Source organism: Neofelis nebulosa, chromosome 6 (genome assembly GCF_028018385.1).
Source record: "Neofelis nebulosa isolate mNeoNeb1 chromosome 6, mNeoNeb1.pri, whole genome shotgun sequence".
Taxonomy (NCBI): Eukaryota; Metazoa; Chordata; class Mammalia; order Carnivora; family Felidae; genus Neofelis; species Neofelis nebulosa.
Window position 1 is genome coordinate 137,313,503 of NC_080787.1, and position 23,398 is coordinate 137,336,900.

The 23,398-nt window shown below is 44.4% G+C and overlaps 1 protein-coding gene across 2 annotated transcripts in view; it reads left to right on the forward strand.

Annotated features, from left to right (window-relative positions):
• Positions 1-738: 738 nt before the first annotated feature.
• SASH1 (SAM and SH3 domain containing 1) overlaps positions 739-23,398 on the forward strand; it is a 336,005-nt gene continuing 313,345 nt past the window's right edge. The window contains exon 1 of one of the 2 annotated variants that reach the window (XM_058735581.1): positions 739-862. In XM_058735581.1, the coding sequence (XP_058591564.1) occupies positions 818-862 (45 nt within the window). In that variant the 5' untranslated portion in view covers positions 739-817. Of the gene's footprint in view, positions 863-18,187; positions 18,342-23,398 lie in introns of those variants that run through there. The other variant, XM_058735583.1, reaches the window with a different exon arrangement.

The following is a 23,398-nucleotide window of genomic DNA, read 5'->3' on the forward strand; positions in this document are numbered from 1 at the left end:
GGTGTGAGACTTCTCTACTTACAAATACGTTTCTTTCGTGTGATTGTTAATCAGGACTAAGGGAGATGGCAGTGTTCAGGGTCTGAGTGAGACCCAAAACAATAGCGACAGATCCAAGGCTCTAGGATATCTTAAGGAAGTAATCTCTTCTCCTGTCTCCTATAAGAAAAAAATGAGAATATTTTAAGCATGTGTATCTTCGTTCGGCCATCTAAAATCAAATTTTACCTGTTCTAACAAAGCACACAGAGGGACGAATCGTTTAGCAGCCGGCTTTGGTTAATTTCACCCCCAAGAATGCCAAAAGTTGTCTCCCTGAATTCGCAACCTTAGACTTGCGTTCCAGGTGTCCATTCTTGTGTTACTGTGCACACCTTAAAGTGAGCAGTGAGCTGGGATATTTATAATTACCCGAGTCTTCTATGAAAGACAAATGCCAGAAGTTACCTACGCCACCCACTGTAGGATTGTTCTTGGCATGGTGACCAAGGCGTGGTGAATTTGTGCATGGAAGTATGAGCTGTCAGGTCTTAAGTGGCAGTAAAGCTAGGGGGTACTTTTCTTCTTGGAGTTATGTTATTAACTCCTTGAATGAAACATATCTTCGTTTTGAATCATGACCCCGGGAAATGCCCACACCCATCTCACCTTAACGTATGTAAATTCCGTTTCTCCCACGACTCTCAGCTATGAGAGAACGCAACCGTCAGTATTTTGAAAGTGGCTCAGCTAAAATGTTTGCTTTCCTGCGCTCAGTCACTTGAGCAGTCCAAGTGACCCCTTTGACAAGGCAGAACAAGAAATTTATCCCTCCAGTATGGAGCATTTTGCAAGGGAGGCTGAGTTTTGGAGCACACAAATGGTAAGTTGAATGAAGCGTTTAAATATCAAGGGCATCATACTGGGCATTTTCCTTGTAGCTTTTCATAAAATTAGGATGAAAGAGGAATTTTCATCAAAAGATTGTAGTCTTGCTCATTATTTTAAAATGAAACATGCCTTCTACATACCAAATGGTATTAGTGAGAAATGACTTTGGATGGATTGTTTGGGCATAAATTTTCCTAATTTTATTGGTGAACCATACTGAACATCTTGTGGGCATACAAGATGTGACCTTAATGAAGCAAGACGACTCACTGACAGAAAGGAACTGTGAAGTCAAACTAGGATTTTAACACAAATGAAGAATTTCTTGGAACTCTATATTGCATTGTCATTTTTGATTTTAAGTGTACCTCTTTTTAAGATTCCATGTATACGTATGTAAGTGAATATATATATAATAATTATAGCATATCACTGGAAGACCATGATAAAGGAGCATACTGGTACCTAAAATTAACTTTTATGATTTTTAAACTGGGAATATTCAGACCTGCTGTTTCCCTTTATGTTACAAAGAACTGCTGGGTTTACTTCACATGAATTGGTCAAGTCCTGAAAGCCTCTGAGAATGGTACAGATTCCCTGGCCTCGGTGACCCTGGGTGATCACCTCATTTTATTTTTATTTTTATTTTTTTAACATTTATTCATTTTAGACACACAGAGAGACAGAGCATGAATGGGGGAAGGTCAGAGAGAGAGGGAGACACAGAATATGAAACGGGCTCCAGGCCCTGAGCTGTCAGCACAGAGCCCGACACGGGGCTCGAACTCACGGACCACGAGATCATGACCTGAGCCGAGGTCGGTCGCCTAACCGACTGAGCCACCCAGGCGCCCCTGATCATCTCATTTTAAAGTTGAATAAACTGAAGTTCCCCTAGTTAAACAACCCCGAGTTGGGCTACAAGATCACAGACTTCAACCCCAGCCCAATGCTTTTTCAGTTAGTATATGTCCTGTCCCACAGTATAAATTTTCATTTTGTTTTCTCTTTCTAATGTGAATTTGAACTTCATTGGAAATAGAAGATTCTGTCACAAACGTAGGTGATTTTTTTTTTTTTTACTGCATGAAGTTGACTATAAGAGCAAATTAAAACATCACTTCTATTTATTAAGGATATGCATCATCCCTGAAATCTTAGCTTTTAATGTTAAATCTGAGATGGCAAGTCTTATTGTATACTTTTGGAGAAAGGAGGGTAAACTATACTGCACTGTCCCCAGGCATCACTGAAAAAGCACAATGTTCAGATGAATATTCAAGCTTTTCAGACATTGACCTTTGTGTATCCAAGTCATTCAAATCATTTACTTAGCAAGCATATCAACCACTTGTATTCTGGAAACTGAACTATTTCTATGCTCTTGTGAGATTTAGATTTTTTAAATTCTTCTGTTTTTTTAGGAGTTCATTTGTGACCAACTCCGGAAAAATGAAAGGAGGTTTTTTTTTCCCCGCATGCCCTCTGGGCAAAAAGGAATGTCTGTGCATTTAGGGACTGAGAGCTGATGTAGCACAGGACTGATTGGCTCCAGTGGGGCCCAGAAAGAAGCCGAGCTCAGGAAGTACAGGAAGGGATGAGACGAAGGCATTGGCTCTCTCCACTTTGACAGTCCCAGCCCCCAGCCCAAGGAGATTCCCAGTCACATGAGAGAATGTGAGAATTGTAAGGTAAACAGCTATTAGGCCAATTCGTGCTAGCTTGTTGTTCTATTAAGCCTTGATTACCCTGACGGCCATTTTGAAAATTCTCTCCTACTTGGAATTTCTTTGGTCCCTGGCTCTGTGTCTGCCACTACGTGTTGTCACCGGTCCCCTTGGCACATCGGTGGCCACTAACCACCAGGTCAGTGGCCTCAGAAACCGCCTTGGGTTGCTGGCAGCAACTCAGCAATCTCTTGTCAGCTCCTTCCAGTCTGGGCGTTGGATTAAGTAGCTGCCAACTGAGACGCCCGGGGACAGGCACGGCCCAGGGCAGGAGGCGCTGAAATTCGTTACAATCCAGAGCTGCTCAGGTGATGGAGTGAATCAAAAGAGATGGAGGTTTGAAAGGCTGGCTTAGTTTCAGTGTCTTTCTATCATAATTAACACACCCAACCTCTTTTGTGGTCAGCAGGTTGTTATCTTGACTGCATAGATCGTGAGACATAGAGATTTAATGATGGGCTTGACGCTCTCTGGTTAGTAAGCAGGGTGGAAGTGAGACCTCTAAGCCTCTGCTCTCAGAAGCTGGCAACTTCATACACGATGGTGGACATTCTGTGTCTGCCTTCTCTGCCTGGGGGACCAAAATAGTTCCTCCGTCCTTAGTCCTCGGGTTGTTCTTTGTTCTTAGTGCGCGTGCGTTCTTGCGTGGCTTCCCTCTTGCAGACTGCCTGTGTTGCTTAGAAGCGCACTTCCATGCTGGATGCAACTGGGTAACACTTCTCTCCCAGAGAACAGTGGCCCCTGGAAGTTCACATTCGGGAGTTGCCTCCAAGCACAGCTGCAAATCCCCAAGGCTGTGTGCTCGTCAAGGACAGCTGGTAGATCACATCCCTGCCCAACACACAACCTAGCACAACAGTCACACAGGCTAATTTCAACAAGGATGAACTAAATGAGACCATGCAGTGGACAGGAGGCGGCAGTCAGCAGTGGGCATGATTTGGGGGAAGTGGACAGTGATAATTGGCTCTCTGGTCCTGGGTGCTTATCACCATCCACAAGACCCAAACCATCTTTTTTTTTTTCCCCCAAGCCTAAAACCCTCACTTGCCCCCATCCTCTTTCTCCACATGAGCTCACCTGGACAAAGCACCAAGCAAGTGCTCACAGAGTTGAGCCTCTGTACTACTCTGTTTCTGCAGCAAACACAACGGGAGAAGACATGCTCTTGACTCATGAAGGTCAAAATATAATTGAGCGACACGATATACATACATGAAACGATTAGAGGACAAAATAATATATAATTGAGTGGCAGGGTGCACGGTTCAGACATTAAATGTAATAGTGCTTCTGAAGTCAGGGTGGTCGAAGGAGGCTGCATTAGGAAATAGACTGAGAAGAATGGGTTGGATTTGAAAAGGAGAGAGATGGGCATCCAGGTGAAGGGGACACCGTTGAGTAAATTCTGGGAGACAGAAACAGCCCTTGTGGTGGAACAGGACTGAGTGTTGGAAAAGGAAACGCGTGTGAAGGGCTGGGGAGAGACAAAGCTGAGCAGGTCCTGAAGAAGCTTCAAGGCCAAGCAGACAAGTTGAGACCTGGTAGGCAATGGGAGCCACGGAAAGCGTTGGAACAGTGGAATGGCATAATAAAAGCAGTGTTTAAGGAAAATGATTGTGTCCAGGTAGATTGAGTTCTGAAGATTCTAGAGGCCAGCTCGGAATGAGATGCCAGTGGTCCCAGATTAGAGCGGGGGACAAGTGGAATAAGGAGAAAGAAGGATATTTCTCAGGGAAAATATGAAACACTCACTGATGAATGGGATCCTGTATGGTACAGACTATACAAGGTTAGCAAATGATGGCTCTCTGGTGTAGGTATCAGTCTGTCTTTACTCAGAATAAAAGAGAAGTCCAATTCTTCTCCTTAGATCTACTCCTAAGCCATTCTCATACCTCCTTCCCTATTCCTTGAGTTACCCAAACCCTCTGTAGAAAATTCTCCAAACACCAGTACCCATCCTGACAATTCAGGCCAAAACTTCTATTCCAGGCACCACCCCTGCTACCCAGAACACTTTGATCCCTTAAAACTATCCTTCTCCCACACCCGGGTTCTTCAGATTGTGGTACATTTCCTAAGTTCTCTCTTAGCTGCTGTTTGCTGAACGTGAAACATCTTTCTTCTTTCTCCCTCATGGTCTTAGTTTTATTTCTAGTGAGTTTAGTCCTCACATCTCTCCCCTCTCTGGCGTTATTCAGAACAACATCAATTTGCCCTGTGATATCTGGTTTCCTGACAGTATACTTCAGCATTAGATGGTCCACTTTGCCGTGCATATACATAGTTGTGCTTGACTTAAAATCTCTCCTAGCGACAGAGAAAAGGGGTACACAGTTCACCTGATAGTTTGAAAGGGAAAACAAGTTATCACGACAAGTACACAGGTGAAAAAAACCAAGGGGTTGTGTATTGAGACTGAAATATCCCAGATAGATTTCAAGGGAAATTTTGCATCATAGAAGGTGAAGAACTTTAAGAGATCATGAGCATGTTCTCTTTAACCTGAAGAGTATTTTTAATAGTTTTTTTTTTCTTTTAATCTTTGAGCCAACGTTTAAAATTCAGAAGATTTGACATAACAATCCAGAAACATGTTTCCTTGAAAAAAGAATCAAAAGATAGGTCAATAATCAGCTGGAGCCGAGGATTGCTATCCCCTGTACATGGGGCATGCACTGCCCTCCTTATCTACATTTTCCAGTACTTATCAGGACATGTGGACATTTGAGTTTTGAGTTTGTGACCCAACTGATTTCTTATTGTCTGGAAAAGAGAAACTGAGGCACAGAGAGGTTGAAGAGCTTTCCCAGTATGCCTCAAGGGGTTGGTAATAGTACAGGGATTAGAACTGAGCTTTGCTCTGACTCCTTGACCCTCTTTTTTCTGCCTTTTGGGAGTGTAGTTGTTTCCTGAATATAAGACCAGAAACGCTGACGAACTGCAGGAAGGCAAAGGTCTGCATGGGGGAACATTCTCATCAGCCAAAAGGGATCCTGAACAGGAGTTCCTGAGAGCAGGAATCTGGGGAAATCTAGAATAATAGTATTTCACGGGGCACCTAGGTGGCTCGGTTGAGCTTCCGACTCTGGCTGTCGGCTCATGTCATGATCTCGCGGTCTAGAAATCGAGGCCCTCGTGGGGATCCACACTGAGCATGGAGTCTTCTTAAGATTCTCTCTCCCTAGCATTGTCTCTGCCCCTCCCCCTCTCGCACCCCCCTCTCTTTTTCTAAAAATAAAATTAAATTAAAAGAGAGTATTTCCTAACTGTGACCGTTGATGTGATTTTATTTTACTCCATCGTATTTGCTACTTCTAATTCCAAGAGGTAACATGCTTCATAATTAGCGTTTCCCCTTTGTTACAATTTCTTTACTTAAAACAACAACAACAACAACAACAAAAAACCTGTGTACTTGAAAATATGGCAGTTGGGATATAACATTGTAAGCGTTCGTATTGAAAATGTCCCAAATTTCTAAATGAAACTTACTGATAAAAACTATTCGTGTGTGTGTTTTCTCGTCCACTTTCCTCTCCTAAGCTCAATTCATTTCCTTAGACCTCTGGCCTGCACTGTTAGAGTCTCTGTCTTGAATATGTTAAAATGACATTGGCACTTGGCGAGAAGCTTGCAGCCTCCCGCAGACTCGGCCGGGCTGTGATCTCCGCAGGCTCACAGGGCGGGAGGGAGGGGGCCGTGATCATCCTGCTTATCATTATTGATGTGGCTTCAGCGACCTCTGATGCGTTTCTGTCCAGTGTGATTCTGGATGCAATTCAGAAAACACCTGCTGAAATCCTTGCGAGAAATCCATGTGTGTGCCAAGGCCGGGTGATTGGTGTCGCTCTTGAACAACGTGAAGGTCAACCTCTTGGCTCTCCTTTGGTAGTTATTTTAATGAAAGTCAGAATTCTTTATGGGGTGAATTTTAATACAGACCTAGCAGAGGCTGGCATTTCTACTCTTTTGCAGAGTAACATTCAAAATAGCCATTTAACTAAAATGGAAGATGGGTGGAGATTTCGCAAGGCATTTGGAATTGGAAGATGAATAGGAAAGAGAGATTCTTTGTGTTCTCTGAAATACAGGAAAGCTTAAGATTAATGTTGGATCTCTGTTTTTACTACATCACTCTCATCTTCTTCAAAGGAACGGTGCCTCTCTGTTTGCTTTCTTTTCCCTAGTGGGGGTTCTTTCTTCCCCCTCCCCAAACCCTTGAAGACTTTGGCTGATGTAACAAGATCATTCCTTACGTTGGTGAGGATGTTTCCACCCTAGCATTGATGCTGTTGTTTCCGACTCGGGTTCTATGTTTCTATCTACTACGTGCATCTATGCGTTGTAAATGAGAGACAAAAACTCTGTGGAGGTATTGGACAACAAGTCCACAGTAGAAGTTTCCATGCATAAGAGTTCGTTTGATCTGAGGGCGCGTGGATTAAATGTGATATGGTTGATATAATAAATTGACTAATGACAATAATAACTAACGTTTTACATGTTTTGCATGTTTACTAAGTGTTTGGAACCGTACTAGGTATTTCATGGGCATTATCTAATTTAATCTTCATAATTGCCCCTACAGTCCACTAAAACGAATGTGATAATAATCTGTGTGAGTTAAGGTTTAGTTTTAGACACAGTTTAAGAGATTATCTGGGCTGGAGCACCAGAGTGGCTCAGTCAGGTGAGCATCCATCTCTTGTTTTCAGCTTAGGTCGTGATCCTAGCCAGGGTCACGGGATTGAGCCCCGCCTCGGGCTCTGCACCAAGCGAGGAGCCTTCTTGGGATTCTTTCTCGCTCTTTCTGTGCACCTCTCCTCCACTCATGCTCTACCTCTCTCTAAATATAAAAAATAAGGGGCACCTGGGTGGCTCAGTGGGTTGAGCATCCGACTTGGGTTCAGGTCATGATCTCGCAGTTCGTGGGTTCGAGCCCCATGTCGGGCTCTGTGCTGACAGCTCAGAGCCTGGAGCCTGTTTCAGATTCTGTGTCTCCTTCTCTCTCTGCCCCTCCCCCACTCATGCTCTGTCTCTCTCTGACCTACCATAGGGAGAACAGGTCAAGTCACCCAGAATGTTTACTCTGGAGAAGACACTGCTCTGGGTTGCGCAAAAGCCTATCGCCCCCTCCCCTCCCCCAATTAGTGGGCTGAAGTATATGACCCCAAGGGTTCCACCAGTGACACTGGCTATGACCTTGGCCAGTGGATGTGGATTCAGACAAACATAGGTGGGGAGTAAGGGAGAACAGAGAGTGGGGCAGCAAATCAAGGACTCTGGGAGGTACCCAAGCAGAGGAGGGTAAAGGGTTTCTAAGCAAGGATTACAAACAAGGGGCCAAGGCTGAACGCAGCCTGCAGACTCATCGGCAGTGAGCATACAGGGCCAGCAACTGTTCCTTTGAATGCGACTGGAGGCAGGCACCCTCTGGGTATCTCCCCAGTCCCTGCTCTCTCTTAGTCCCCGAGCCATCCACTCACATGCACTGGCCTGGCAACAGGTGGCCCAGATCTGAAGGCCCTGGTGTATAAGGTGACCTAGCAGCAGGTAAGTGCTGGATGAGGTATCTTTTTTTCAATAATCTGTCATCCAAACTGTAAAGCATGAGAGAAGGGTCACGAGGTTAGTGAGTCCTAGTTTGTTCAGTTGTGGGAACTGCACACTGAGAGGGCATGCCCACTAAAAACTGAGCCACATGGAGGCCGATTCTCACATCACCAAAGCAAGACAGTGTCCCTGGTAGGACTCGCTCAGTCACCACCCCATGCGCGTCTATGTTTCCTCCCTTCCGTGACTTCCTCTGCTTAGGGGAGGAAGATGACCCATGGGGCCAAAGAACCTAAATGCGAAAACACACAAGAGCTGGTGGCTGAACCCACCCTTTCCAGCTCTCCCAGCAAACATCCCCCAAGGTCTGCCCTCCCTGAGTCTGTGGGCTGTTCCCCAGGAGGGAGGCAAGGGGGCCCTGCCACAGCCTGGGAACCAGACAAGGAGAAGTCATGACCAAGCCATGGAAGAAAGAGAAAGTAGAGAGAAGAGTTGGGGCTGGTTACAAAACAACCAGCACTAGGGGACCTGGGTAGCTCAGTTGATTAAGCATCCAACGTCAGCTCAGGTAATGACCTCATAGGTTCCAGCCCGCATCGGGCTCTGTGCTGACAGCTCAGAGCCTGGAGCCTGCTTCGGATTCTGTGTCTCCCTCTCTCTATACCCCTCCCCCACTTGTGCTCTGTCTCTTTCTCAAAAATAAATAAACATTAAAAAAAATTTGGGGGTGGGGAGTGCCTGGGTGGCTCGGTCAGTTAAGCGTCTGACTTCGGCTCAGGCCATGATCTCACGGCTCAGGTCATGATCTTGCGGTTTGTGAGTTCGAGCCCCGCATCAGACTCTGTGCTGACAGCTCAGAGCCTGGAGCCTGCTTTGGATTCTGTGTCTCGCTCTCTCTCTGCCCCTCCCCTGCTCATGCTCTGTCTCTCTCTTTCTCAAAAATAAATTTAAAAACATTAAAAAAAATTTTTTTAACTTTTTCTTGAACAACCAGGACCAAAAGGGGTAGAATCTCCAGAGAGAAAGCTTATGTAAGAAGTTCCAGGATAAGGAAGAGTAAAGAAAAAGGGAAGTAGCAGAGAGAAGTAACAAGACCAAATTAAGAAATGGAAGACATAGATACATTGTTAGAATGAATTTTCAGTGGTGGACACGTTGTCCTTGAGACATTTGAAAAAAAAAAAAAACAACAGGAAGAGCTAGAAGTACTCTGGAAGAAGACCTCATGTACAGCTGAAAGGAGCTGTACAAAGAAATACTATGTCTTTTCTTTTGTCTCTGGATTGCATTGCTGAATGGCTGGCTCCACAAGTCCCCAGCATCCTCCATGATGAGAGTTCAGGATTGGTGCTCCCATCCTGGGGGCAGAGCTCCTAACAGCCTATGCCCCCTTCCTTGGGTCATCTTTCCATTCTCTGTTCTCTCTCTTTCTTTCCTCCCTCCCCGACTTCATACCAATAAGGAAAGAAAAACTTGGGGAGACCTCTGGTGCAGGCTCCAATAACAATCTTGGCAGGTAAATTTCGCACATGCAAAGTGAGTCATTTTCTCATAACTGAGATCAGGGGTTGTATTCCTCCCAAGAGAAAAAACACTTATATTGACGTGTTTATGTTTTGGAATAATAATATTTGTCCATGTGAAAATATGTGCGATTCCTTTCTGCCACACCATATGGCTGATTACTATTCATAATCCAAACAGTAGCAGCTGCTGCAGAATTTCGAGAATGAGTTTCCTTAAAGTAAAAACGGGCAAACTATTGGATGCCACATATTTTCCAGTGTATCACTATTCACCAGAAATCTACATATGGGTCCTTTTCATTAATCCAGTATAGTCTTTATTAATAGCTCAGAAGTTCATTTTTCTATATCCTCTTTTATTCTGTCCCTCTCATCCTACCCCACCCCAACTCAACCTGTGCCCCCAGGGGCTAGTCTACGTTGGGAAAGTGGATGCACATCAGCCAAAACCCTTGGCAACAGAGGTTCTCAGCATGGTTGATGTTGACTGGTGACGACGGCCAGGAAAAAATTGCAGTGTGTTTTTGCCCTAGTTCTCCACGTGGCTTCCTCCACTGCTGAACTGCATTGTAGATGTGTGGTTAGTCAGACACATGGAGGCACTGAAGCAGTTAATGATCCCCTCTTGGGCCTACTTGGCCCAACTCTGAGGTAATGGAAAATGTAGAGTAGCACTTTCTACAGACCATTTGAATGTGGTTAGCAGAAACCCTTGAGGTTTGAGGAGGAAGTGATTTGCCGAATGGGCACTGGACAACACCGTAGAAACCACCACAATCAACGGTACAAAATAGCCTAATTTCATAGAGAAGTATCTGCAAGTCTTCTCTATATCATCACATAGTCTTTCCAAGTCCCCCCGCCACCAAAAGCTGGAAGCTTTAGAAAATCAAAACACTCTTTTTCTTTTTTTTCCATTAGAGTAGCCAAAACATTCTTTATGCTGATTCTACACGTCACAGTGGTAAACATCCAGACTATTTGGCAAAAAAATCAAAAAATTAAAAAAAAATCCTGACCCAATGTACCAAAACTTGAGTCTACGATGAAAGTATATTTAGTGTAGTCTCATTTAATAACCTGAGTTTGTGTGATGTGTCATACATAGTTTTCAGAGTGTCTTCATGTATATTATTAGTAATTGAGACTTTTTTCCAAGAAGCCTATCAGGTGACCGAAATCAATGGACGTTCAATGGGACTGGGATACTGTCTCTGGCCTGGGTGCATTGTCCTATTCTCCCCACAACAGGCATCGCTAATTTCCAACTTGTTTCCGTTGTCTTCCTTAGCCATTTGTCTTTTTCAGGTGTCTCCTGGTCAGGTAGCTAAGTACCTGCTGCTTTTATCACAAGTTATAATAGGGTGATTTATCATTGTCATCCTCCTCACTCGCAACAAGAGAGCAACTACAAGATATTACAGAATTGGTCTGCGTACTTGGCCTTTAACAACAGTCTCTGATTTGAAATGGCATCTATGCCTCTGTCATCTCAGAGCTCCTCAAGGGGTCTCTGAGTCAGCCTTAACTTTGCCGGCCTTTACCTTCGGGTTGCACTGGGTAATTGTTTCATAAACTTCTCTTTTCCAGACGGAATATCTGACAATACTTCCAAGTCACTATTTGTGTTTAGTAGCCGTGTGTGTGTGTGTGTGTGTGTGTGTGTGTGTGTCTGCTTCTCATTTCTGTGTTTCTTTATCATCATAATCAGCCTGACTCAGGCCAATTATGTGATTGCCCTGTAGCCCAATAACGTGATTTCCGTGCTAAATAGTCCAAATACATTGTCCCGATAGATCACTGAAATCTTCTACTTGGCCACCTTCACCTGTGCCCAGTCCCCAGAAAATCTTTGCCCTGAAAGCTCAGCCCTGCCTACTCTTAGAATCTGTTCTGACTCACTCGTTAGTCTTCGCTTGAACAGAGATCAGTCCTGCTGTCCTAAGCCTAGTACCTGGTGGCCCTGGACTAAGTCCTGGGCACGCTGTCTGCTGACCCGCACCTTAGCTCAGGCCTCGCGAAGCTGGTGGGCATGTGTGGGATGCTGCCACTGTCATCTGATTTCTCCCCATGCCCTCCTGCTGAGATCAATTACCCTACCTCACCCACGGGTTGTCCTGCTGAGCCAACACTACCCTTCTGTGTTCCATTGACTCGGAGCGCCTTCCAAGTGGGCCTAGAAACAGAGTCATGTTATGATTGTCATGGGCTGTAGGCACTTTCATCTTTATGAGCCCCTTCCTCCGTTAAAAAATATGAAAAGTTGTGTTTTTTAATTGTGCTGGAAGAAAAGGCAAACATACTGATATTATCCATTAAAACATTTCTTTGACCTGAAAGCATATTGTTTTCTTCTGATTTGTTGAAAAGAAATGAATACATTTCCCTGGAATCCCAAATGTCTTATTGCAACATTTGCAATAAGCACCGTGCTTAGCGTGAGTGATGGATAAGGGGCCCTCGCTAGAAATGGACCTCTGGGGCAGGCCCTTTTGCCTTAGATCAGTGTTTCAGAGTTCAGTCTTTTGCGAGCCACATTTAGAAACGTTACCATTTGCTCTTCCCAATACAAGTCTTCACCTACTATTTTTCTTTAAATTTACCTTCTTTGGGGCGCCTGGGTGGCTCAGTCGGTTAAGCGTCCGACTTCAGCTCAGGTCACGATCTCGCGGTCCGTGAGTTCGAGCCCCGCGTCGGGCTCTGGGCTGATGGCTCAGAGCCTGGAGCCTGCTTCCGATTCTGTGTCTCCCTCTCTCTCTGCCCCTCCCCCGTTCATGCTCTGTCTCTCTCTGTCTCAAAAATAAATAAACGTTAAATAAATAAATAAATAAATAAATAAATAAATTTACCTTCTTTGAAATTGTAATAACTGTATTTTTTCAAGGATACTTATGCCACTGGCATAAAGTTGCTCTTATGAACAGCATGTTTGCATTCCCCCAAAATTCATGTGTTGAAGCCCTAATCCTCAGTGTGATAATATTTGGTAGTGGGAACTTGGAGAGGTAATTAGGTAACAAAGGTAGCGCCCTCAAGATAAGCTTAGTGCCCTCATAAGAAGAAGCACAAGAAAGCTTGCTTCTGTGGCAGCTCTTCGTGTATCCTCCGTGTGAGGACTCAACGGAAAGACGGCTGTCTTCAAAGTGGGAAGTAGGCGTTCACAGGTGCTGAATCTGCCAGCGCCTTAATCTTGGACTTCCCAGCCTCTAGAACTGTGAAAAATAAGCGCTGTTGTTGAAGCCACCTAGTCATGCTAACTTGGTATTAGCAGCTGAAGCCGATTGAGACGCTTGTCCTAAGTAGAAAGTACTCATTGATACAAATTAACATAAATACATTATGCAATTTTTTAAAATTTAAGCTTGTTCATGTTCAACCTAATGCTAGCATTCTGAGTTCCTCAGCATCCTTTGTCCTCTGCTAGTCCTTGTGGAGTCAATGGTGGGACCAACGCCTAACCCAAAGGTGTCCCCCTGGTCATGGTTTTCAGTGTATTCCCCGTCCACCTGCTGTCCAGGTTCCTGCTTCAAAACAAATGAACCGACTAGACATCCCCAAGTCAATTGAAACATTGACAGATCATCCCCACCCGTTAGACTGGATCTTCCGGGAAAAACGTCGCTGGCTGTCGCAACCCTGACTCATCATTTCTGTCTAGAATGACACTGTCCAATAGAACCGGAAATGTACTCTGTCTGCTGTTGCCAATACTGGACTGCCACCGGACACAAGTAACTACTGAGCATTTGGAACAGTGGCCACTGGGACTGAGGAATGAGATTGTTACTTTCACTTAATTTCAATTAATTTAAACGTAAACTCTTTAGCCACGTATGTCTATTGGCCACCATATGGCACAGGGCAGCATTACAGCGTGTGATTTTGACTGTGGCCATTCTTTTTGGGTTCTAGATCCATCCCAGAATGGATTAGTTCTAAAATTCTTTCCCTTTGCATGAGGCCTGTCACGCCACACAGCTTGGCTTATGATTGAAATGGATGATACTTAAGCTAGTCGATATTTACATCCTACAGTGAAAGAAGGCTCTGGGGGGAGATGTGAAAGAAAGAAGCAGGAATAGAATATGAGAATCCTGTGTGCTTCTGGCTGTCATGGGGAGGAGGAGGGGAGGAAGGATAGAATGGAGAGATTGAGATATCAAAGATTGAGATTGAGATATCAAAGATCCCCCCACTTTTCAGTCATGTAAAGCTAAGAATAACCAAGATACAAGCTGTATTAATTTCATCTTATTTCCCAATCATTCTTCTCTTTTTTCCACTTAAAACAATTGTCAGTTGGGGGGTCAAAGGTTTAGCTTCAGAATAAGCAGACTGCTCAATAGTTTGTCATTAATCTGCTAAATCTAGAAACTGCAGCTAGGGCTGGCTTCAAGCCCCAAGCCGTAATGTTTAAGTCTTTGGACCAACTATATTGAATCAGATTCAGGATAAAGGCTGGCACTTACTCATGCAGGCCAATGAGGCCCCAGGTGTCCATGACTGCGTTTGTTTGGTTTTTTTAATATTTTTTGTAAGTTTATTTATTTATTTTGAGAGAGAGGGAGAGACAGAGCAACCACACGTGGGGGAGGAGCAGAAAGAGAGGAGGAGGAAGAGGAGGAGGAGGAGAAGGAGGAGGAGGAGGAGGAGAGAGAGAGAATATACCAAGCAGACTCCCCACTATCAGTGCAGAGTCAGACGTGGGGCTCAAACTCACCGACCACGAGATCATGACCTGAGCCAAAATCAAGAGTCGGACGCTTAACCAAGTGAGCCACCCAGGCGCCCCATGACTGCATTTAAACAGACCTTTGAGGAGCCCAGTAATGGCACTCACTGGCATAGCACACACGCAGATGACTGTCTCTCCATTCCTGCCCTACCACCCCCTGCTTCCTCTCCCTCGGGGCCCTCTATTCCATGTGGTATACTGTTTCTTCTGGGAGACCATGAGCTTGGACAGTGACCCTCTCTAGAACTCTTAGAATGGGATGGCATTCAATTGGAATGGGATTGATTACCTAAGCCAATGATGGAATTCTACTTCTTTCACTACGTATTGATTTTGGAAGAGGAACATGACCTAGGGCAGGCTGTTAGGGAACACTTGGAAAAATTTGCCTACCAACAAAAAGAGATGCACAGAAAGAGATCTTTCTTCCTCCACTGGCATTGTTGGGTCTACAACCGAGACCAGAAACTGTAGCAGCATTTTTCACCTGTGAAGTATAAAGATGACCGGATGGATGGTGGAGGGGAGGGGTGGACAGGGTCCTTGCACACTAGAACAGGCAAATTAACCCTGAGACAATTTGGACCTCCTTCTTGTGAAATCATCCACCTCCCAGTAGGTTAAGACATTCTGAATTGGTCTTCTGTTATTAGCAGCTGAAATCATCATTGCTGATACAATAACACATCGTGGAGTTCTTATTGCCTCTAATTTGACTTAAAACTTCTTTGCACCAGGATATGAGCAGGACAAAGCCTTAGCCTTTCCCTGCTTTGTGGATTGGAGCTATGATCTTTTCTGACAGTTTATTACTTTACTTCTGGGATGCCTCTCCATATAAAATCCCTACCAAACTTGACCTATTTCTTCCTCTTTGACATGGGAATCAAGGACTGAGAAACTGCTCTCTTTCACTGTAATCCATGACTAAACACAGTTGATAGTAAAAATAGACTGTGAATAGCAAATAATAAATAATAGTAATAAGATGGGTGCCTGGGAGGCTCAGTCGGTGAAGCGTCCGACTTCGGCTGAAGTCATGATCTTACGGTTTGTGGGTTCTAGCCCCGTGTCAGGCTCTGTGCTGGCAGCTCGGAGCCCGGAGCCTGCTTGGGATTCCGTGTCTCCCTCTCTGTCTCTGCCCCTCCCCTGCTGGTACTCTGTCTCTCTCTGTCTCTCAAAAATAAATAAACGTTAAAAAAAATTCTTGTTAAATAATAGTAATAAGACACAGCCATTTGCCATCATGCTTTTAATTACAAATGTAAAATATAGTTTTATTTGTGTCTTTAAGAGTGAGCCCTTTTTCTGCTGAGCATGGAATAGCGAACACTTAATTAATGGGCATAATTCTATTTCCACTGTGGAGACGGGACAAATCATAGCAGCTCTCACCCCAAAAGCAGAAACCCTTTGGGCAGTCTGTCTCCACTAATGCATATATTGATATACATGCATATTTCCCATTAATACTAATAGACCCTAATGCGACTGTATAAATCACCTGAATTCTGATGCAGTGTGAATGCGATGTTGGATGATTCAAGAGGAACTCACAAAATACATTTGTCTGGGAGCTATTTCTTAACATGCCTTTATCATGTAGCCGGATTCCTCCCCTGTGACTGAAATATTAATCAAAGGCTGTTTCTGCCAGTTCCCATCTTGTGCAGCCCCCTCTTGTCATCAGAAGAGATGAAGTAGACTGTGCACCTCCACTCAGGTGTAGTTTAAGATTCTATTGGAAGCAATAAGAAGGGAATAGACAGAAAAGAGAAATTAAGAGAGATTTTCCTTTTCGTGGTGAGCACCGCATGGGGCCCGGGCTGAGTTAAGCGTATACATGTGCTTGAATCCTGGAACAAGTGCCAGATCACCTAGGCTAAGTATGAGGAATTTACACACCTTTATTCCCCACTTTGTCCTTACCCACTGGAAGCTATATCGAGCATTTTACCTCCAGGGTTCCAGAGCACTCTTTATACCTCCACTGTCAGTGTGCTCTCTGGAGAAATGCATTCTATTACCTCCCACAACGGTGAGAGAAAATTCCAGCCAGCTGGCCTCACTCTTCTGCTCTCACCTAACTTCAAGCTTCCTCTCTTCCCGGATCTTCCTCCTCTCCTACGTGGATTCTCGGCACAGCGATTGCTCACAAAGACTTTTGTTTTACCCTATCATAGGCAAAAAAGAAAAAGTGTACCCTTAAGAATCAGACAGAAAGAAAAATATCAATTGTAAGTAAAAACGTACATAGCCCTTATTTATTGCTAGACCACGTAATCTTGGGATTATGACAAATAAGCACCAAAAAGGATTTGGGGCTGTATATCAAAATAACATTCCATCCAGCCCTGCAGCTTTTCACAGTTAGGCAAAACCCTGGGTGTTTCCATGAGTGTTTCCCAGGGCATAACAACGCCAAGAGCACCCCTTTTGCAGGTAAAGATGCCGAGGCCAATCAAAAATGTTGCAAAATAGCACCAGTGATTTGTATGTTAATATGTTCAAAATCATTTCGATTCATCTCTATTCCAAGAGAGTGGAAGAATAATTAAATACAGAGCTGCTCAAATAGGTTTTTAAATTTACGGTGTCTTAATTTCCAAAGCCCTCGATGAATCTTAGAGTCTACTGAAACATTTCAGAATTGCTTTGGTCATTACAATCTGCCTGAACCCAAGGGAACACTAGGATTTAGCTAAGCTTTAGTAATAGTTGGAGATTAGAGGAAACGGTATGGAGTTATAGTAGGTCTTCAAATCTTGCTTGAAATTGGGACATCTTTTTAAAAATGCGACCCTTCTAATACCAGTTAGTAAGAGGTATTACTCTGTAAAGTTAAAAGTTCCGTTTTTAAAAGAAAGCACGAATATGGAATGAAAGAGCTCGTGCAGCGTAACTCTGTTATCTACCTTGGAAGGAAATATGGTTCTTTGGACCATAAAACTCTGGCTCAGGCATCTTTATCCTAATGCCCTCTTATCAAATTATGAATATCAGATTTAGGAGGAACCACAGATGTGCCACCTCCAACAAAAACACCTGAATTCATTCATTCATTCACTCTTTCATTCAATAGCTCGTTACATGCTTGCTGTGGGCCAGACCCTGTGCTAGGAATAAACACAAAAAGAAGACATATTCTTGCCCTTCAAGGGTTTCCTGGGCTGGGAAGAGAAAACCAGTGGAGAGGCGATGAAGGAAGGGACTGGAAATGTATTGGGACATTTATTTAGGTTAGGGTCCTTGTCCAGTAGGTAATATCATCCCCCATGTTACAGCTTGAAGCCCAGAGAGTTTAAGTAACTGACCCAAGGTCCCACAGCATGTGAATGAATTAGAAATCAAACTCTCATATGTCTGATCATGCTCTTTGCACCGCACCCATGCTAAACTGTGTGATCCCCGCGGCCACACGGTATCATGCAGGTGGCCTTCGACAGCTGCCACCTGCTGCTGACTGGCACGGTGCCACTGGAAGTGTTGCTCTGGGTTGTGATGTTGGTACTGGAGCCCACATTCCTTCTCTGAGGGCACTCTGGAATGGGGAAGAGAATCTAGGAGTGCTGTCCTCAGGAGGATTTGCAACGTCATTCATTCTCAAGCAGTCTGGAAGCAGCTCTCAGGCATACCTGAATGAAACTGAGGAATGTCCCCTCTCGTCTTCAGGGGAAGAGTGTTCTGCTGACCAGTGAACAAACCAACGTCACTAGGAGTCATTTGATAGCTCCTCGAGAATTTATTAGACAGGCAGCAGACAGCCCTTGGAGTACTGGAGCTGTGGCAAGAGAGACTGCCTCGGAAATTGGGAGAGTTTAAGACAAAGCCAAGAGAAGAGAAAAATCTTCTTCACCCAGAGCATTGGTAGGAGAGGGGAGCCACCGTGTTATTCAGGACGCAGTTCAAATGAGTGTGAAGGTAAGAGAGATGCACGGGTAGCTCGTTCGGCCATGGGCCCAACACTGATGTCAAAGGAGTATAAATGTGAGGACAAGCCACCAGAGGCATAAGAATTAGGACCTTGGGAAACTAGAGAAAGTAAGATTCAAACAACAGTTGTGAGAAGACAGGTATACAACTGCTTATTCTTGATCGCGAAGTCCAAGTGCTCTGACCACTGAAAATTTGGGGTGGCGGACCTGCCTTGGATTGACGTAAGACTGTAATCTTGATTCATCCCTCTTACTGTGAATATTCATCGTTTTGCTGTAGAAATATCCATATATTTAGCCATGGATGATGTTGGTGGCGTTAAGTGATATCGAAGATAGAAATATATTACATTTCTAAGAAAACCAAAGGCTGAATTCCAAAACACACCTGTTCCCAAGGGTTACAGGTAGGTGACTGTGCGTCACGCCCCTCCATCCACGGGATCTCATTTAATCCTCCCAAAAGTGTTGAGAGACAAGGTCTTATTTCCCTCCACTTTGTAGATGAAAAAAGTGGACAGGAAGCCATTCGTGGGACCAACTCCAACCCGTAGAGAGTGACAGATTAAGGACTGACCCCCGAGCATCTCAAAACAGTCCCTATACTCAAACCTGTGCCATGCATCATTCTAATGGGGACTCGGACACTGCCAGCTTCTACTGGTAAAACCTGCATCTGACCCCAACACCTCCCACAGCTGTCTTGGTTTTCCTAACAAGCAACAGCTGGGCTAGAGCCTCCAGTAAGCACAAGGCTCTAGAAAGTGTTGAGTGAGAGTGAAACAGGACTCCTTTTAAAATTCTGACTTCTCTCAGCCGCATACAGGCCTCTAGGATGGTCTTGACCCTTGAAGGGGACTCAGACTCCTTTGAGAATCTGATTAAAGCTCTGAACCTTCTCTGTAGGATACTACACATACAAATGATTTGTTCTGTTTCAGGGGAGCCTATTTGTGAAGTCCAGGTCAAGAATCTCTTTGCTCGGCTTTTAGGGGATTGGTAAATTGTCCATAGCAAAACTCATAGCAAAGTTCAACTTTAAAGCATGAAGATCATTTCAATTAATATAATTCAGTGATTCAGTCAAGACGTAATTGCTATTGAAGCCCAGAATTCCCTGACCAAAGGGTGTGTGTGTGTGTGTGTGTGTGTGTGTGTGTGTTGGAGTATTGGGAAGTATTGGGAAGAAAGACTGGGCATTCTTTTGGCTTCTCAAGAAAATTACCCATACAGGTATTATTAAATCTTGACAGTTCTGTTGACCTCTCGGCTCTTATAAACATTGAAATGTTTATATGCAATATAAATAATCCCTGAAAGCAGGGATTGCATTAGAAGTCATTTTCAATTCCAGGGTCTTGCAAGTATCTTCTGTCTATATTTTCTTGGAGACTGTGGTTCTCCTAGGCAGCCTCCTTTTTACCGTCTGCAATACGAAAACTTGCAAACCATTGTCAAGGTCCAACTATAAAGATTCTCCAGCTGGCATCATAACCGTATTGTTCATCTTCCCCCTTGCGCTTTTGATTGACTGGGGTTCCAAGCCATTATTTCCTAAAACTAAATGTTTCCTAATCTTTTATATCTCTGCTTTGATAGTTATGATAAGCCTCCTCCCAAGGGTATAAAACTGAAGCTGATGAATAGAAGCGTGCTCGTCATTAGCCAGTACACAAAACAACGCCTTCTCGGAAATTCAGAAACATAATAATGGCAGATTTCGTGTTTTACATGATTACCTTTATGACAGTTCTGTCACTCCACACCGAGCGCAATGTATCCGGGTGGGTTTTTGTCTGACGAGAGTATCCATGGCTCATGACACTGGGTTGAGCTGTATTTCTGATGTGTGCGTTTGGTAGCAGCTAGAAACTGGCGGTGCATGCATTTTGATGTGAAGTCAAAAAAAGGCCTGTTCAGAGGAGTAAAATGCTCGTATGCCCCTCGTTTCCCACGTGTTGATCCGGGATTAAATGATAAATACAGTGTAGCAAACAATGGTCAAGTTCTTGGACTCCGAAGTTCGTCCAACCTGGGTTTGGGTGTTGAATCCATCACTTACCAACCGAATGACTCTTGACAAGTTACTTCATTTCTCTAGGCCTCGTTCTCTGTAAAATGGAATTAAAAATAGTATTTCCCAATAAAGTTGTTTTAAGGATTAATTGAGATGATGCAAGTAAAGCCCTCAGCAGAAAGTAGCATCTTCTCTTAGGATAACAATCGTGTCCCATCTCCGTTCTCCCACAAGGACCCTCTCAGGTGTCATTTGGGCTTAAATACAACTGAGTCTCCAGATGCACCAAGGTGTATATTTATTTGGTATTTCTCCTAGCTCTGCGATACCAGAAAATGAGGACGTGGAGGAGAAGAGGGGAGGTGAAGCTCCTACTACCAGAGTGCTTTGCATGAGAGGGAGATTGCAAGCCTCCGTGACAAACAGCTTTTTGGCAAACGTTAACAGGAGCTCAGTGTGTTTCTGCTGAACTGAGCGGAACAGGCAAGACAAAGAGAAAGACCGGACGCTCTCCACCTGCTTCCTCCCTGGCACCTCGTTCACCGCTCAGCTGTGGCCCTGTGAGGTTGTCACAGGTGAACGGCTCAGATTTGTTCCAGACCAAAAGAGTCTAGGGAGGCAGGCGGGTCTGTCTCTGTCTCCCCTGGGTCCCTGGGGGCCCAGGGATGCCAGGTTCATTTGAGACCAGCATGGGGATCACCCGTCACCTGTCTCTGCAGAATTGGACCAAAGACCCAGAGGAGTCCTGCCAGTACTGGGACAGGCTCTCGGTGGCAAAGGCTGCTGGCCCTGCTGGATTTTTTTCTATCTGCCTTTGAATAGCTTTGAGCCTAAAACCACCTGTCTTACTCCATCTGAAATCCAGTAAATATCTGGAAGAAAACAGCCCCATTTGGAAATCAGCAGTGTGTGGATCTCAGTTTCTTGGAAATTAATACAATTTCAAAATGTGTGTCATAACAAGGCAGAGGTTCTAGAAGAGGAAACATTTATAAGACTCGGTCTGTTTAAATGATGGTAAATAGGCCTTCCGTAAGGTGGTTTGGCAATAGCTAATGCAGCGTGTTTCTTATGGTCTTGTGCCCCCTGGAGGGGCGCGAGGCTGTCTTTAGGACATCTACAGAGATTTTGGCAGCCCGCCTTTCCTCATGGCTCGTCATGAGGAAACTTATAATAGGTTAAAACATTTGAAAAGGAGATTCTCCGTAATAAGCAGCCCTGCATGGGAGGTCATAGAAAGCAACATTTTAATGATTTAACATTTTACTGATGACGAATTGTGGTGTCATTTCATTGGATCCCCAGGTATAAGGTTCCAGTGTAACATCCGTTAGAATCACCTAGTAGGGAGAGCATGCCTGGACTTTTCCACAATACTAAGATTTGGGGATTTAAGGCGCCAAACTAGAAGAAATACCTAATTCAAAAACAAACACAGAGGCACCTGGGCGGCTCAGTCAGTTAAGCATCTGACTCTTGGTTTCAGCTCAGGTCGCCATCTCACTGTTTGCAGGTTCAAGTCCTGCGTTGGGCTCTGTGCTGATAGCGTGGAGTCTGCTTGGGATCCTCTCTCTCTCCCTCTCTCTGCATCTCTCCTGCTCGCTCCCTCTCTCTCTCAAAATACATAAATAAACAAGTAAAAAACAAAAACAAAACAACTTTTCCTATAGCAGAACTATAACCAGCAATATATTCTAATAAGCAGCCAGGACAGTAATTTTCTGGAACATGGGTAACGTGAAGGAATTTTGCAGCATTATTTTCCCACGTCTACTTTTACCCCTTTTTAGCTTGTTTCTTTTTCCTACTACTTTTATTTTGTAAAGAAAGGTGCCCAGATTTCTTGTTTACTTGGCCTTCTGGGCTGCCTCATGTTTGTGCAAATTAGGCTTTTAATATTTATTCATTTTAGAATATTTTTGTTATTATAAGACTCGTGGCCAGAGGAAAAGAAAACGTGAAGTGTATTGAATTACTTACAGTGGCAGTTGATATTGTTATTGTAATATCATGAACAAAAAAAACACATAAAACAACGGGCTGGAGTCAGGACACGTGGGCTTCAACCCGTGCATCCCCAGGAAGCCTGTTGGCATCCTGGGGACATTTATGTGAGGTGACCACTCGGGTCCGTCCACTTGGAAGGGTCCGGGGCACTGCCCAGCAGGGCACAGGGAAACAGGGTGGGACACCAGCACTCGAGTCAGCCCTGCTCAGGAACGTATGTCCTCTCTGACCTCATTGGATCTGATATTCCTCATCTCTACCAGGAAAAGAGTGATGGGGCGCCTGGGTGGCTCGGTCGGTTGAGCGTCTGACTTCGGCTCAGGTCATGATCTCACAGTTCGTGGGTTCAAGCCCCCCCTCAGGGTCTGCGCTGACAGCTCAGAGCCTGGAAACTGCTTCAGGTTCTGTCTGTCTGTCTGTCTGTCTCTCTCTCTCTGCCCCTCCCCCGATTGTGCATGCTTGCTCTCTGTGTCTCTCTTTCTCAAAAATAAATAAGGAAACATTTAAAAAAAAGAAAATAGTACTAACATCCCCCAAAACATGGTGAGAGAATTAGGCTGGTTTGTTCAGTGAAATCTTGTGCTGTAAAGTGCTTACCCCTGGTGCCTAAAACAGAGTGTGCACTGATTATTATGCACCATCCAGGCCCACTTAGCTCCAAACAGCACCAAACAGAGAGACTCTGGGGCCAGACTGCTCTGCCACTTACTGGCTGGGCCACCTTGGGCAAGTTACTTCGTCTCTCTGTGCCTCGGCTTCCTCATCTATAACTCAGTGATAACATTAATAGCAACCAGCCCCATAGGAATATTGTTCAGATTTTTTAAATTCAAGCCAGAAACGATACCACTACTTGGGCACGAACCTAGTGCTCGCTGTGTGTAGGTCACTGAACTTAACATGCTTTATGGGCCTTATCCCTTTTTTTAATGTTTATTTATATTTGAGAGAGACAGAGAGAGAGAGAGAGAGTGTGTGTGCCAGTGGGGGAGGGGCAGAGAGAGACAGAGACTGAATCG